At 32.9% G+C, this 17935-nt stretch overlaps 1 protein-coding gene across 2 annotated transcripts in view; it reads left to right on the top strand.

Annotated features, from left to right (window-relative positions):
• The window catches only part of LOC129907621 (stress-activated protein kinase JNK), a 232609-nt gene that overhangs the window by 56509 nt on the left and 158165 nt on the right, over positions 1–17935 (top strand). For both annotated transcript variants that reach the window (XM_055983923.1, XM_055983924.1), the window contains exon 2: positions 2866–3026. In XM_055983923.1, coding sequence (XP_055839898.1) covers positions 2914–3026 — 113 coding nt within the window. In that variant the 5' untranslated portion in view covers positions 2866–2913. The remainder of the gene's footprint in view (positions 1–2865; positions 3027–17935) is intronic.

Here is a 17935-nt window from a genome sequence, read left to right on the forward strand (position 1 = left end):
CATGCTCCGTAATTCCATTCAACACCTGATGCCTTCAAGAACATCCACCGAATTGTTGGACAGGAGTCACCAATGCCGGAAGTCGTTAACACCAACAATGGAGAAGCAACAACATCTCAGAAAAAGCAGAAGCAGCCCACTTTGAAGGAAGCACCTTGCGCAGACACAGACTTCTTAGAGGAAGTCGAGGCATCCGTCCAAAGGACTTTGCTACCTAACCCGGATATAGTGACATTCAGCGACACCAATCCTGCAAATGATCCAGTTGACAACCCTAACCTGAGTACGCCCGAAGAGATTGCTGAAATAATTGATCTATACAAACCGAAGAAATCAGCTCAACCTATGGTATTTCCAACTTCATAATAAAGAGGCTCCCGCAAACAATAATGATCTTCCTAGCCATTATCCTCAACAACTGTATAAACAACAGCTACTTCCCGCAGAAATGGAAAACTGCAAGAATTGTGGCGATTCCTAAGAAAGGTTCTAGGAACATGATCTCCAATTACAGGCCAATCTCTCTTCTCAACAATCTTAGTAAGCTCTTGGAAGAGGTGACACTCAGGAAGCTATAGAAGTTTTGCAGCGATTACATCATCCCAGACATGCAGTTCGGCTTTCGATAGAAGCACTCCACACTGCATCCAGACATGCAGTTCGGCTTTCGATAGAAGCACTCTACACTGCATCCACTCATGAAGTTCCACCAAGACATCATTTCAGCTTTAAACAACAATCAAATAACCGTCGCATGCATTCTGGATGTCGAGAAAGCATTTGACAGCGTATGGATAGAGGCCCTTATCCATAAACTTCATTTACTAGGCTTTCCAAACGCATTAGAGCTGGAGTTGTTCAAGAATCCAAACTTGGCCCCTTCCCTTACAGCATCCTGACGTCAGGCCAACCACCTGCAAGTGAGTGCGAGAACCCACGCGGACGATTCACTCACATACTGCAAGTCCATCTCGCCAACAATAGCTGCCAGGAAAGTCGAAGCTCACATTCGGAAACTGTACGAGTTCTACAGTAAATGGAGTATCCGAATAAACTCATCCAAGTCGGAACTATTGTGCCTTAGACGATCAGGAGGACGAGGCAGTCGATCGGCTGGAAGCTGTAGAAGCATAACATTGACACTTCCAGATGGAACTAGATTGCCAGTCAAACGCATCGCCAAGTACTCGGAATCAACTTTAACCTCCTCAGATTCAACAATCACTCCCGTCTGGTCCTCAAAAAAGCCGACTTGGCCTTCCATCGCATTCACCCTCTGATGAAAAGAGCAACAGGATTCAACCAACGAACATCTACAAGCAGCTACTGCGACCAGTCATTGCCTACAGCTTTCCAGTATGGTACATCATCTCCAAGACAGCCATGAAGGAACTACAAATGTTCGAGAGAAAAATACTGACGATGTGCACCAGACTCGACATCGGCAGAAATACTATAGCAACAAGCGATTCTACGAGGAAGCAAAAATCATACAAGTATCTACTGCAATCGGCGAAGATACTGGTAGGAAATATCGCCAACCATCCCAATCAACTGATGAGAAGAATGACAGCCCATCATTGTATAAGGTTAGGCCTCCTCTGTGCCAACAAAATTTTGTATCTTAGACATAAGTTAATTTTAAGTCAATTGTAAATAACAAGTTCAATAAAAACAAAATTGAATTGAATAAAACTGATAAATGGAGAACGCGGTTGGAATCTTTTATACCAATATTGTCTGAATGCTTTGCGATACAGAACATGTATAATAAAAGAAAGCTTTTAGCATATACAAAATTGTTTATATAACTAAAATTTTATTTTTGAAAGCATTCTATTAGTTTTTTTCTTTAGAGCCGATTTTTCAATCTTTTAATAAACAACTCTTCGACGAATAAAGTTGTTAGGCTCATAAACAATCAGATAACAAAATTGAATTTTTCAATCAAGAAAACTATTCTACAGAAAAAAAAAAATATCAAATTCAAAAATAATTAAAACTAAACGTCATTTTTATTCATAATTGTTTTTGTTTCTTGTGTTCCCTAGTATTTTTTAAACGCATTGGTCTTTAAATTTGTGAAAAAGCATATTTTTAATTTATAATCTCAAAGAAATCCATTTATTCAATATTTTCTTCAACACAGTTTTGACAATTGACACACTATTTTTGTTGAGATTATTCCTTAGAATAATTTTTATTCGTCTCTGAAAGAAGCAGATAGTTTTATTTCTGTAATAAATGTTTTATTTCAAGGAATGAGCTACATCTGACTGTTGAAAAATTGATTTTTTCTCTATCTGGGCAATAAGTATTAACTGACTGTTTAACTGACTATTGGAAAATTGGCCCTTAGTAAGATATTTCTGTAAAAATTAAAATGTAAATGTCAGTCTGGTAGACGGCCATCGGCCAAACCAATTTAAGACTTAAGATAAACTTAAAAATGAAATTGTGAATAGAATTTTGAAGTCAATAAAACTAAACTAAACTAGTTAAGATTTATTAAGAGATTGTTTACATATTTGTAGAATTCGAAAACTGGAAAAGATTATTTAATTCAAATCTAATAATTTTTGATAATTTCAAATTGGGCTTAATGATCGATATGAAAAAATGCAATCAATTAAAAAACGAATTCATTCTTTTTCCCAACGTTTCTCCGGTTTTTTCCGGCTTCATCAGGGGGTTTGGATTTATTAGTTTTTTGTTGTTAGTAAATTACATTTAGGAACAATTTATATAAAATAAAATTAAAAATAAACTTTTAAAACTTTACAGAAAATTAAACACTTCTTATTGGAAAATGCAAACTTAAAGAATGATAATCTAATAATTTTTGTTTATTTATTTTATTTATAGTCAGTAAAATGGAGTAAAGCTATTCAGTAATTTTAAAGTAATAATATAATGAGCGCACGCTATCCTTTGTACACCGTAGAGGTGGGAGATACGAAATTTACAATTCTAAACCGGTATCAAAATTTGAAACCTATTGGATCCGGAGCACAAGGAATAGTATGGTAAGTTTTTATTAAATTTTTAACGATTAAGTTACTTAGTTGAAAAGACGAATTTGCTAATTATAAACGATTTTAACATCTTACTATCCCTTAACCTTTTACTAAAGTTAAAATAGCAATATTGGTACATTAAATTTTATTAAATTGCTAGATTCATGTGAAATCTGTTTCTTCGAAAAAAAATTCACTGCAATTTTATTTGAAAGAAAAAAAAAAAAAACGAGTATATTCCCACCTTTAATAAATTAGTTTGAAAATTTGTTCATATAGAAAATTGACAAATTAAAGCTTCTGTTATGAAAAGTGTATATCCGGAGTAAACTCCTCAGTAATTCCGGAACATACTTACTTATGTTGACCAGCGCCGTAAAGTGCCTTCAATCTGCTGTGAATATAATTCCATAATACGAAAATAAAAAAATTGAACTTCCACGCAAATCATTTATTGTATTATTCATTTTGAGCTTATTCAAAACATTGGGTCATATGCATAAAAAATAGTAAATGCTTTATTTGAAAAATTGTAACACATTTTGTGCATATCAAACCTAGTTTATACTTATTAATTTCATATTGCTAGTATTTACTATTTTTTGTGCATACGGGCCATTATCTATATAGGTACTTTATGTACATGAAAATTTAATAATCTGCAGCAGCATTATACAGGGTGTCCCAAAAGTAATGGATCAAACGAAATATGCTGATAGGTCTACTTAAGGGCTCTCAGAATTTGGTAACTTGTTCATCCCAAATCCTTACGGTTTTCGATTAAATGCAATTCTTGTGAAATTTCGAAAAATCCCTACTTTCCAACAGTATTTTGCTTCTTGCACCCACTATTGATTTTTGTTTTTTTTTTTAATTCTTTTACAAAAACATTGCCAAATAATTAGGAACAATTTATTAACCAAAATATTTTTTATTCCATACGCCATTTCGCTGCAAATTAACTAACAGTTTCAAGTTTTATAAAAAATCAATTTTTAATTTTATTTGAGAGCAAGACCGCAAAAAAAATTTGCACGGTGTGTGGATGGTTTATTATTTTAAAAAGTTGCCCTGTTATTGTCGTTTTCAAAAAAGTATAAAAGTTTTCTAAGTTGCAGTTAGATCGCAAAATATAACAATTTGAATTCAACAAAACAGGGTTTTTCAGAACAAAAAACAACCAAAAATAAACACATTTTATCGAACTGTTATTTGTTTATTTTTCTTTGAACAAAAGCCTCTATTTTTGTTTGTATTTTTGCTCTGAAAAACCCTGTTTTGTTGAATTCAAATTGTAATATTTTGCGATCTAACTGCAACTTGGGAAACTTTTATACTTTTTTGAAAACGACAATAACAGGGAAACTTTTTAAAATAATAAACCATCCACACACCGTGCATATTTTTTTTGCGGTGTTGCTCTCAAATAAAAGTTAGAAATTGATTTTTTATAAAACTTGAAACTGTTAGTTAATTTGCACCGAAATGGCGTATGGAATAAAAAATAATTTGGTTAATAAATTGTTCCTAATTATTTGGCAATGTTTTTGTAAAAGAATTTAAAAAAACAAAAATCAATAGTGGGCGCAAGAAGCAAAATACTGTTTCAAAGTAGGGATTTTTCGAAATTTCACAAGAATTGCATTAAATCGAAAACCGTAAGGATTTGGGATGAACAAGTTACCAAATTCTGAGAGCCCTTAAGTAGGCCTATCAGCATATTTCGTTTGATCCATTACTTTACACCCTGTATAAATAGTCCCGCTGTCCAATATTCGAATATTGTTTGGTGTCAGGCATATCGTAAATGATAACATGTAGGGTAGTTGCTAGTAGCCGGCCCCTTAAGGGTTTTGTCTCATAAAATAAAGCACAGAAACGTCAAATATCAACATTTTCGAATAAATCTTGAAGTAAAATGTACTTTATTTATTTATTTTTCGGTATGGTAAAAAAAGTTAATAATAGTTCCCAAAAATGTTTTATTTAAGTTGTTGTATAAAAAAGCCCGATTCTCCTAAATCCGGCCTTTGCTTCCTATTTTCGGCCATTTAGTGTCCCATTTCCGGCCACTGACTTTATTAGGTCAAGCTTAAATAAATTGAATGTTTTTTATTTAAGTTTTTTGTGTTTTAAGAATTTAGAAACAATTTTGATTGTTAATAAGTCATAACATCAAATGATTCAATAATGTATTTATTTTTCCCCATTTTTAAACTTTTATCAATAAAAGGGGCCGAATACAGGAAACTCTTGAATTTCAAAGCTTTTTTTGTGTTCTATCTCCGGCCCCCCTTAAAATGACCAAAATTCACCTCTTTTTCCTATTTAAAACCTATTTTATTTGAAGAAAATAAAGTAGTCCCTCGATAATGTGAACTAATTAAAACAAGGCGTTTTCGGATTTTAGAGGGATTCACATTACTGGAACTTTTTCCAAATGCCATTTTACTGATTAAAACATTCTTAAAACCAATGAATATTACAGTTATTTTAAGCTCAGTTTAAGCCTGTACTGAATAAAGAAAAAAATCAATAAAATACAAGTAAAAAAAAACTTAAAAAACTTCGTATAAAAAGATGTAAAATGTTAGCACAAAGATCTCCAGCCTGCAGCTGCTTTCAATATCTAAAGAAATGTCAAGACAAATAACAGTTATCCACTTTTCAGACCTATACAAAGATTGCGTGCACGAACGAGAAAAACATGCAAGCTTTTGCAAATAAAATTCACATTATAGAGTCTAAAAATTTTCGAAATTCACATTACAGAGATGACAATGAAAATTTTTGGCGATTCACATTTTAGAGAAATTCGCATTATCGGTAATTCACATTACCGAGGGACTACTGTATATATTTAATAAGAAAAACAGCATTTCAAAGCATTGGCTCGGAAATTGTTTACACAAAACACTAATTACGATAGTAGGTCAGAAAAATTACAAAAAAACCTTACCGATTGGATTACTTCACAAAAAGTTATTTTTTCTAAGAAAACTGAATAACAAGAATAATAAGAATATTGTAATTTTAGAAGAGACATTTGAAAGAACAGCATAAGACCAAAAATTTTAAATAAATCCTACGAAATCACTAGTTATAACGATTTTTCTGAAAGGTGGCCGGCTACTGGAATTAGGCAACTCTAAACTACAACATGTGCAATCTGTCGCGAGTAACACATCCTTTTTCTACATTTCTGAATGCCCGCAAGCGGTCAGGTTGCTCTTTACCACCGGTATTGCCTATACATAGTTTTGTATGTTTACTACAATGATGCAACTATTTTAGCGGTACTTGAAATTAATTGGTAAGTGATCCCAAATATATGAAAGCTCAAAATGCAATAAAATTGTATGCATTTATTTATTGGTCCATAAGTTATAGACATGTGAACATAGCTTCTTTTCCGTTTTTTTTTTTATAAAGAGTTTTAAAGTATTTTTTGTTACATCTAATTGTTGTGCAAATGTGTTTGTATATATGTACTTAATTATGGAGTATATTAATAGTCAAGGTATTTAAATTAAAATAGTTTTTTGTGTGTTTTTTTTTAATGGTGATTTTAAATGTGCTAGTGCGATATGAGAAAAAAATATTTTAAAATTTTAAGTGGTGTTTTCTAAATATGGTCAAATATGGCAACTGCATACATAACAAATGATGACTTATTCACAATATGGCTCGATTGTGAAAATTTCAAACTTTCCCAACAAAATTAAGCAGTTAATTAGATTGGAAGAGCTTAATGAAGCGGAAAAAAAGAAATTTCGAGGCTTTTTGTGTCAGTTTGAAGCAAAAATGGTAGGAGAACTTTATGGAGGGTTACCAACGATGTATTCACTTTAATTTTTTTTAGCAGGTTTGTAGACTAGAGCATAAGCTTTTGTTTGATGAATGAAAAAAAAATTATTCTAGAGAAGTTCAGGCAAAAAATGGGACTCCTGGTGGACATACCACAAAATAGTTAGGTTATGGCACACCAAATGATATCAATACTAGTCGGCGTTCTTTTTCAAATCCAAAGTTGAGTTCTGAAATAACCCGTATAGATAAGAATCTCATCTTAAAATTTGCAATAATTTTGACAACACTCGCTGCTGGTCGAGAAATAAATATGGACACGTTTAAAGAACTAATTATTAGATCTATATGTTTTAGTGTATCAATTTCTTTGTTTTTAGGTTGCAATCATAGAAAGAAGTGCTAAAATACTATTTCAAGCATATTTGGCTGAATTTCTTATTTTATTCCCAAGATCTTAATTTTGTCGTTTTTCCCATACACTCGTTCCACTGTGCGCCATCGCCTCAACACCTTTAAAAAGAAGATACTCATGAATAGAATCAATATTTGTTTTTTTCTCAGCTAATATAGGCACCGAATGCTCAGTTTTTTATAAACACCCATTTAGTTTCTTGTAAAAGCATTCCTTCAACAATATCTATTAAGTACAAAAAAATAAGTAAGCCCAATAGTTTTATTTTATCATTTAAAATTGTAAAAAAACCCAACTTATTTTGATTTACAACATACATAATTGGCCACTAGAAACTTTAGTTAAGGAGTTCTCCATCACAAAATAACACCCTGTATCTAAAATACCTTCGACAAAAGCAGGATTGCTCTCTTTTACTATCCCTTAACCTTTTACTTAAGTTAAAATAGCAATAGGGGTACTTTAAATTTTAGCAAATTGCTAGATTCATGTGAAATCTGTTATTTTCCTCGAAAAAAATGCATTGCAATTTTATTTGAAAGAAAAAAAAAAAAACGAATATATTCCAACCTTTAATAAATTAGTTTGAAAATTTGTTCATACCTATAGAAAATTGGCAAATTAAAGCTTCTGTTATGAAAAGTGTATATCCGGAGTAAACTGCTCAGTAATTCCGGAACATACTTATTTAGGTTGACCAGCGCCGTAAAGTGCCTTCAATCTGCTGTGGATATCATTCCATAATACGAAAATAAAAAAAATGAACTTCCACGAAAATTATTTATTGTATTATTCATTTTAAGCTTTTTTTAAGTTTTTAATTTTTCGGACTTACCGCGATTTAATTTGTTTATTAAACGAAATGAATCTATTAAAATTTCCCGACGTCTCGACAGGGTTACACTTGTCGTGGTCACGGGTTGCCCGTTGGTTTTGGGTGGTTTTTGTTTTTTCTTTTTTTCCCTATTCTCTCGCTTCTTGTTGTCTTGTGCAGATATTGAACCGGTGCGTTGTTTGTGCATTGATTGGAGCTTGTTGTTGCAATTATTGTAATTGTTGTTGTTGTTGTGAATTCACGTAATCTTGTGAACAAGCAAAACTAATAACATCAGCCTGCAGATTGTTTTGATTTTTGTTTTTGTTTTTTGTGTGTTTTCTGTTAAACTTTATTGTGTTAAGCAGTGGATTCCAAGCAGAAGATAGATTAAAACTTTGGTCGCGGTTGAAATTTGAATGCATTTTAATTTCAATTGCTTCTCTTACCAATCTGGGTACATGGTAACGTTTGGTGGAGATGGATTTAGCTTGATCAAATCTGATAAAGTGATCATTATAAGCCAAATGCTCACAAATAGCAGATTTTGTCACTTCGTTCTTTTGAATTGATTTTATCTGTTCCTTCAACAGTAGAAATCACTGGTTTTGATTCACCAATGTATGAGAAGCCACAGCTACAAGGAACAGAGTACACTCCAGGATTTTGAAACTGAATTTTATCTTTTGGGTATCCTAAAATTTTGCGAATTTTTGCTGGAAGTTTGAAAACAGCTTTTATGCCATGTTTTGATAAAATTCTTACTATTGCTTCGGAAACTCCTTTTCTGTACGGAAGAAAGGCGCGTTTTTCATTCAGTTGTGGTGAATTTTCTAAAACATTTCTTTCTTTCGGTTTCTAGGAGCGTTGTTTGGAATTGTAACCATTTTTCAAAAGAGCGGCGTGAACGTATTTTAATTCTTCTTTAAGATGTTCACCGTCACAGATTGAATATGCTCTATTTGCAGGAGCAGATACCTCAGACGTAAAATTTGATGGAGGGTGGTGAGACGCGGCATGTAGATATCGATCGGTATTTGTATTTGTATTATTATAAAAATTACTAGATACAGCAAGATTCAATCTTTTATAGCATCAAAAATTCGTAACCAAGTTGTATATATTACAATACATAATAAGTAATAACTATTGAAACTGATAATCATTATAAAAGAAAATAAAATAATAAGAAAAAGTATTACAAAAATTTTATAAATAGACCGGGCGGGCACTGCAGAAACGCTCAACTCATCGAGCTAAAGAAAATTTCAAATGGGAAGTGAAAGATGGCTATGAGTAGTTACGAAAACCACAGGTCTTCCCGTTCGCATCCTGGCACGATTGGCGTGGTAAAGTGCATTGTGCATCTCATAGAGTTAAAAGACAATATTGGTGTCAAATTAAAGGTGATATTGTCAGCTATCAAAATTCAGAGGTCTTCTGGGTGAAAGTCTGGCAATTTTGTCATGCAGCCCGTTTTAAGGTTAGAAGCGATGAAAGTGAGTTTTTTCATAAAGTCTTGTTTTTTGGTATTTTGGTCGATGAGCTAAGGACTTTTTTCACTATAAAATAAAAATAAGAGTTATTAGCATTTAAATATAAAACGATGTTTTGGAAAAAGCTTGATAGATTATTAACAATGACCCAAAGTATATACAAAACTACGAATACGACCAAAATACCAAAAAACATCACTTTCACTTTCATCGCTTCTAACCTTAAAACGGGCTGCATGACAAAACATGACCCTGAAGTTTGCAGACAATTTAACTGCTGGTCTTCGAACCTCTGCCACTGCCGTAAAACTCAACTGATTTTGAAAAACTTTACGTCAATCGCTTCGTCTGAATGAATACTTGATACGCCATTTTTTTACCGTTTTTACAAAGTTTTGGCCAAAAGAGTCAGAAATTCCCAAAAGAAAAATGTCGTCTAAAATTTCAGACCCATGCCACTGCCGTAATACTCCATTGTTTTTCAAAAACTTAACGGCAATCGCTTTGTCTCAGTAAAACTCGATACGCCAGTTTTTAGTTTTTTTTATTAACCGGTTTTACGAAGTTTTGGCCAAAAGAGTGAAAATGCTCAAAAAAATGTGGTCTAAAACTTCAGACCTATGCCACTGCCGTAATACTCAACTGTTTTTCAAAAACTTAACGGCAATCGCTTCGTCTCACCAAATACTCGATACGCCATTTTTTAGTTTTTTTTTATTAACCGGTTTTACGAAGTTTTGGCCAAAAGAGTGAAAATGCTCAAAAAAAATGTCGTCTAAAACTTCAGACCTATGCCACTGCCGTAAAACTCAACTGTTTTTCAAAAACTTAACGGCAATCGTTTTGTCTCACCAAATACTCGATACGCCATTTTTTAGTTTTTTTTTTTACTAACCGGTTTTACGAAGTTTCGGCCAAAAGAGTGAAAATGCTCAAAAAAATGTCGTCTAAAACTTCAGACCTATGCCACTGCCGTAATACTCCATTGTTTTTCAAAAACTTAACGACAATCGCTTCGTTTCACCAAATACTCGATACGTCATATTTTAATTTTTTTTTATTAACCGGTTTTATGAAGTTTTGGCCAAAAGAGTGAAAATGCTCAAAAAAAATGTCGTCTAAAACTTCAGACCTATGCCACTGCCGTAATACTCCATTGTTTTTCAAAAACTTAACGGCAATCGCTTTGTCTCAGTAAATACTCGATACGCCATTTTTTAGTTTTTTTTTATTAACCGGTTTTACGAAGTTTTGGCCAAAACAGTGAAAATGCTCAAAAAAATGTGGTCTAAAACTTCAGACCTATGCCACTGCCGTAATACTCCATTGTTTTTCAAAAACTTAACGGCAATCGCTTCGTTTCACCAAATACCCGATACGACATATTTTAGTTTTTTTTTATTTACTGGTTTTACGAAGTTTTGGCCAAAAGAGTGAAAATGCTCAAAAAAATGTCATCTAAAAATTCAGACCTATGCCACTGCCGTAAAACTCAACTGTTTTTCAAAAACAAAGAGTGAAAATGCTCAACAAAAAATGTCGTCTAAAACTTCAGACCTATGCCACTGCCGTAAAACTCAACTGTTTTTCAAAAACTTAACGGCAATCGTTTTGTCTCACCAAATACTCGATACGCCATTTTTTAGTTTTTTTATACTAACCGGTTTTACGAAGTTTCGGCCAAAAGAGTGAAAATGCTCAAAAAAATGTCGTCTAAAACTTCAGACCTATGCCACTGCCGTAATACTCCATTGTTTTTCAAAAACTTAACGGCAATCGCTTCGTTTCACCAAATACTCGATACGTCATATTTTAATTTTTTTTTATTAACCGGTTTTATGAAGTTTTGGCCAAAAGAGTGAAAATGCTCAAAAAAAATGTCGTCTAAAACTTCAGACCTATGCCACTGCCGTAATACTCAACTGTTTTTCAAAAACTTAACGGCAATCGCTTTGTCTCAGTAAATAATCGATACACCATTTTTTAGTTTTTTTTTTACTAACCGGTTTTTCGAAGTTTTGGCCAAAAGAGTGAAAATGCTCAAAAAAAATGTCGTCTAAAACTTCAGACCTATGCCACTGCCGTAAAACTCAACTGTTTTTCAAAAACTTAACGGCAATCGCTTTGTCTCACCAAATACTCGATACGCCATTTTTTAGTTTTTTTTACTAACCGGTTTTAGGAAGTTTCGGCCAAAAGAGTGAAAATGCTTAAAAAAAAAAGTCGTCTAAGACTTCAGATCTATGAGCATTTTGACTCTTTTGGCCGAAACTTCGTAAAACCGGTTAATAAAAAAAAACTAAAAAATGGCGTATCGAGTATTTGGTGAGACAAAGCGATTGCCATTAAGTTTTTGAAAAACAGTTGAGTTTTACGGCAGTGGCATAGGTCTGAAGTTTTAGACGACATTTTTTTTTTGAGCATTTTGACTCTTTTGGCCGAAACTTCGTAAAACTGGTTAATACAAAAAAAACTAAAAAATGGCGAATCGAGTATTTGGTGAGACAAAGCGATTGCCGTTAAGTTTTTGAAAAACAGTTGAGTATTACGGCAGTGGCATAGGTCTGAAGTTTTAGACGACATTTTTTTTGAGCATTTTGACTCTTTGGCCGAAAATTCGTAAAAACGGTAAATAAAAAAAAAACTAAAAAATGGCGTATCGAGTATTCATTCAGACGAAGCGATTGACGTAAAGTTTTTGAAAAAAAATGGAGTATTACGGCAGTGGCATAGGTCTGAAGTTTTAGACGACATTTTTTTTTGAGCATTTTGACTCTTTTGGCCGAAACTTCGTAAAACTGGTTAATAAAAAAAAACTAAAAAATGGCGTATCGAGTATTTGGTGAGACAAAGCGATTGCCGTTAAGTTTTTGAAAAACAGTTGCGTATTACGGCAGTGGCATAGGTCTGAAGTTTTAGACGACATATTTTTTGAGCATTTTGACTCTTTTGGCCGAAACTTCGTAAAAATGGTAAATAAAAAAAAAACTAAAAAATGGCGTATCGAGTATTTGGTGAGACGAAGCGATTGCCGTTAAGTTTTTGAAAAACAATGGAGTATTACGGCAGTGGCATAGGTCTGAAGTTTTAGACGACAATTTTTTGAGCATTTTGACTCTTTTGGCCGAAACTTCGTAAAAACGGTAAATAAAAAAAAAAACTAAAAAATGGCGTATCGAGTATTCATTCAGACGAAGCGATTGACGTAAAGTTTTTCAAAATCAGTTGAGTTTTATTTATTTATTATTGAAAAAAAAATGGAGTATTACGGCAGTGGCATAGGTCTGAAGTTTTAGACGACATTTTTTTTGGGAATTTCTGACTCTTTTGGCCAAAACTTCGTAAAAACGGTAAATAAAAAAAAACTAAAAGATGGCGTATCGAGTATTCATTCAGACGAATCGATTGACGTAAAGTTTTTCAAAATCAGTTGAGTTTTACGGCAGTGGCAGAAGTTCGAAGACCAGCAGTTAAATTGTCTGCAAAGTTCAGGGTCATGACAAAACTGCCAGACTTTCACCCAGAAGACCTCTGAATTTTGATAGCTGACAATATCACCTTTAGTTTGACACCAATATTGTCTTTTAACTCTATGAGATGCACAATGCACTTTACCACGCCAATCGTGCCAGGATGCGAACGGGTAGACCTGTGGTTTTCGTAACTACTCTTTCACTTCCCATTTGAAATTTTCTTTAGCTCGATGAGTTGAGCGTTTCTGCAGTGGCCGCCCGCTCTAAAACAATCTGGGCAAACAGAGAAAAATGAAAATAAATAAATATAGATACAGTAGCGAGCAAAAAAAATGCAAACAATAAAAACATTTGCATTTTTTTGCTCGTCTAAAAACGCATAATTAGGTAGACTTTTGACCAAATAATGGTTTTGGAGTAAAATATTCCACAAATTGACTCTGTTTAATGAAAATAAAACAGTTTCAATATGCCAAATTTGGTAACTTAGTTCTTGTTCAAAACTCTTTAAACTTCTTTCATTTGCATTTTTTTTGCTCGCTACTGTACATTAAATTGAGTACAATTTTAAACCATAGACGATAAAAGTTCAAATAATTTCTTCTTGAAAATGGTTGGAGAGGTGGTTCTTTGTAATTCAAATGGTAAGCCATTCCACAATCTAATAACTGTTACAAAAAGAGATCTTTCGGCAATGGTGTGCGTAAAGCGCGGTAAAATTAATCTTAGTCCTCTTTGAGAATGTGCGAATCGAAGCATTTCACCTAAATACGCAGGACTTCGGTTATGAATTATGTTGTTTAAGAAAATAACATTACGGAACTTTAAATATTTATCAAAATTTAGTCCTAAAAGCGATGGATGTAAATTAGACACACTTTCATTCCTTGGAATATTGTAGATGAAACGTAGACAATCATTAAACGCGACATGAAGTTTTCGTTTACACTCATAGTCAAGAGAGGAATATACATTACAATTAAAAGTAAGAGAGGGCATAACGAAACTCTTCGCAAGATGTTTTTAAAACAGGATCCAAGATGTTCGAAGAACATCGTAGAGAACGCAGACTACAGTTAACTCGTCTAATAGTATCAGAAACAGCGTCACAGCAGGTTAGTTTGTTGTTAATTTGGAAACCCAAATATTTTACTTTTGAAACATAGTTAACAACTTGTGAATTTAATGTCGTTTTCTATTGACTTTTGAGATTTTTGTGTAAAATTCTCAGATTTTCCACTGCAAATAGAATATGAAATCTAGTTTTGTAATTGTGTGCGAAATCTGTGCGTGTAAAAAAATAAAACAACAACAAATGTTCATACAAATGTCAAACAGAGGAGTGTGTGTGAAAGTGCGTGTGTTTGTATGCGTGAATCTTGATAAAAATCCAGAATCAGATTCTTGAATCTCAGATTCATTTTTTTGTCATTTTTTTGAATCTCAGGACGCAAATAGATCATGAAATCTGAGATTTGTCCACTATTTCCCCTCTTCACCCCCCCTTTCAGCTGTCAAATTCACAAATCTCATTCTGAGATTCGTCAATAGAAAACGACATAAAACAATTTTGGGTAAATCATCAAGAGTAACATCAGTCCTCGAACAAATCATAGAAAGAGTTTTTGATGGATTAAGTAGCAACTTATTTTCAAAAGACCACTTTTGAATATTTGTCAGATCTTCGTTAACCCGGACAATGCAGTCATCCATCAAACCTAATTCACTAAAATTATAGAGCAAAACATCATCTGCATACATGTGAATATGACAACTATAAACAATATCTGGTAGATCGTTAATAAAAATTGAGAAAAGGAGTGGTCCTAAAACTGACCCTTGGGGCACACCCTGATTAACAATAAATGTACTTGAATTACCTTGATCTGTGGTTACCATATGCAGTCTATTACAGAGATAGTTGCTTAATAGTTATAAGGCTGTTTTTGAAAAATTGAACTTGTTGCTTAATTTAGAAATTAGAATTTGATGGTCAACACAGTCAAAGGCTTTCAAAAAATCCAAAAGCACCATAACACCCAAAAGATCCTTGTCAAGAGCAGCTCGTAAATCAGATGTTACTTTCAGAACAGCAGACACAACTATGTTTGTTACGAAAGCCAGACTGCCATTTAGATAACTTTTGATTGAATTGAATGAAGTATGGGTACTTTTTCTATATACCGTATGCCCTATGCTTCCATCTTGGTTTTTAATTATTTTGATACCTAAAAATGCCAAAGCGTTTTCATTCTCCACTTCCATAAGGGTATAAGGGCATAAGGTATATAGAAAAAGTACCCATACCGATCGATATCTACATGCCGCTTCTCACCACCCTCCATCAAATTTTACGTCTGTGGTATCTACTCTTGTAAATAGAGCATATTCAATCTGTGACGGTGAACATCTTAAAGAAGAATTAAAATACGTTCACGCCGCTCTTTTGAAAAATGATTACAATTCCAAACAACGCTTCTGGAAACCGAAAGAAAGAAATTTTTTAAAAAATTCACCACAACTGAATGAAAAACGAGCCTTTCTTCCGTACAGAAAAGAAGTTTCCGAAGCAATAGGAATAATTTTATCAAAACATGGCATAAAAGCTGTTTTCAAACTTCCAGCAAAAATTCGTCAACTTTTAAGATCCCCAAAAGATAAAATTCAGTTTCAAAATCCTGGAGTGTACTCTGTTCCTTGTAGCTGTGGCTCCTCATACATTGGTGAAACAAAACGAGCGATTTCTACTAGGTTGAAGGAACATATAAAATCAATTCAAAAGAACGAAGTGACAAAATCAGCTATTTGTGAGCATTTGGCTTATAATGATGATCACTTTATCAGATTTGATCAAGCTAAATCCATCTCCACCGAACGTTAGTATGTATCCAGATTTGTAAGAGAAGCAATTGAAATTAAAATGCATTCAAATTTCAACCGCGACCAAAGTTTTAATCTATCTTCTGCTTGGGATCCACGTGATCCCAAATATATGAAAGCTCAAAATGCAATAAAATTGTTTGCATTTATTTATTGGCCCATAAGTTATAGACACGTTTTTTTTTTATAAAGAGTTCTAAGGTGTTTTTTGTTACAGCTAATTTTTGTGCAAATATGTATATACAGTAGGGTGGGTCAAAAAAATCGAAAATCTTTTTTTTGATTTGGTACTCCGAAAAATCGATTGCTAGACCCCTCTAGAATATACACACCAAATATGAGCTCTTTATATTAATGGGAAGGTCCTCCGCTTTGCATTTTTACATCAAGCTTCTACTAAAAAAAATATTTTTTTTATTAATTGACTTTTTAGCAAATTTCTTTTCAGATTCTTGTAGGAAATTGAACGCTCTACAAAAAAGGTCTTAAACACTTTTTTCGTTTATCTAACCGTTGAATAGATATTTGAGGTAAAAAAATCGAGAAAATCTTTAAAAATTCGTTTTTTGGTCTTAATTTTGTAACAAACTGAAAAATTATAATCATCAAACGCGCAAGACATATTCTTGTTGGAAATTGATTGCTCCACAAAAAAGGTCTTTTTAACTTTTTTCATTAATCTAACCATTCTAAAGAATGATCATTATAATTTTTCAATTTGTTACAAAATTAAGACCAAAAAACGAATTTTTAAAGATTTTCTCGATTTTTTTACCTCAAATATCTATTCAACGGTTAGATAAACGAAAAAAGTGTTTAAGGCCTTTTTTGTAGAGCGTTCAATTTCCTACAAGAATCTGAAAAGAAATTTGCTAAAAAGTTAATTAATAAAAAAATATTTTTTTTTAGTAGAAGCTTGATGTAAAAATGGAAAATTGCAAAGCGGATGACCTTCCCATTAATATAAAGAGCTCATATTTGGTGTGTATGTTCTAGAGGTGTCTAGCAATCGATTTTTCGGAGTACCAAATCAAAAAAAAGAATTTCGATTTTTTTGACCCACCCTAATATACAGGGTGTCCCAAAAGTAATGGATCAAACGAAATATGCTGATTGGAATACTTAAGGGCTCTCAGAATTTGGTAACTTGTTCATCCCAAATCCTTACGGTTTTTGATTTAATGCAATTCTTGTGAAATTTCGAAAAATCCCTACTTTGCAACAGTATTTTGCTTCCTGCGCCCATTATTGATTTTTGTTTTTTAAAATTCTTTTACAAAAGCATTGCCAAATAATTAGGAACAATTAATTAATTAAAATATTCTTTATAATCTTTGAACAACAACAACATCTTGAAGGTGCTACCACCAAGTGTTTCATGGCTAGAGTTACAGTACTGTTTCACGGATGCCAATCCGATCATCAGACTCCTTATTCCATAATATTTTTTATTCCATACGCCATTTCGCTGCAAATTAATAACAGTTTCAAGTTTTATACAAAATCAATTTCTATCTTTCATTTGAGAGCAACACTGCAAAAAAAATTTGCACGGTGTGTGGATGGTTTATTATTTTAAAAAGTTGCCCTGTTATTGTCGTTTTCAAAAAAGTATAAAAATTTCCAAAGTTGCAGTTAGATCGCAAAATATTAAAATTTGAATTTAACAAAACAGGGTTTTTAGAATAAAAAACAACCAAAAATAAACACTTTTTATCGAACTGTTATTTGTTTATTTTTCTTTGAACAAAAGCTTCTATTTTGGTTTGTATTTTTGCTCTGAAAAACCCTGTAGTACTTACTCGAAAAAAACGATCTCTAACAAACAGAATCAACACAACTCAAATATGTTCGAGCTTTCCTGTTTAGGAGTTTGATGACTCGTAAGTAATCCTACATTTCAAACGAGTTCAAACGATCACTTTTCTCACGGTGGGCAGGAAGCATCGACAGGTATGAGAAAAATGTCGACAAAAACTACAAGTTGGGTTGTATTTGTTGATGATTATACGTGCAAAATCCGTTGGAATTGA

This window comes from Episyrphus balteatus, chromosome 1 (genome assembly GCF_945859705.1).
Source record: "Episyrphus balteatus chromosome 1, idEpiBalt1.1, whole genome shotgun sequence".
NCBI classification, from domain to species: domain Eukaryota; kingdom Metazoa; phylum Arthropoda; class Insecta; order Diptera; family Syrphidae; genus Episyrphus; species Episyrphus balteatus.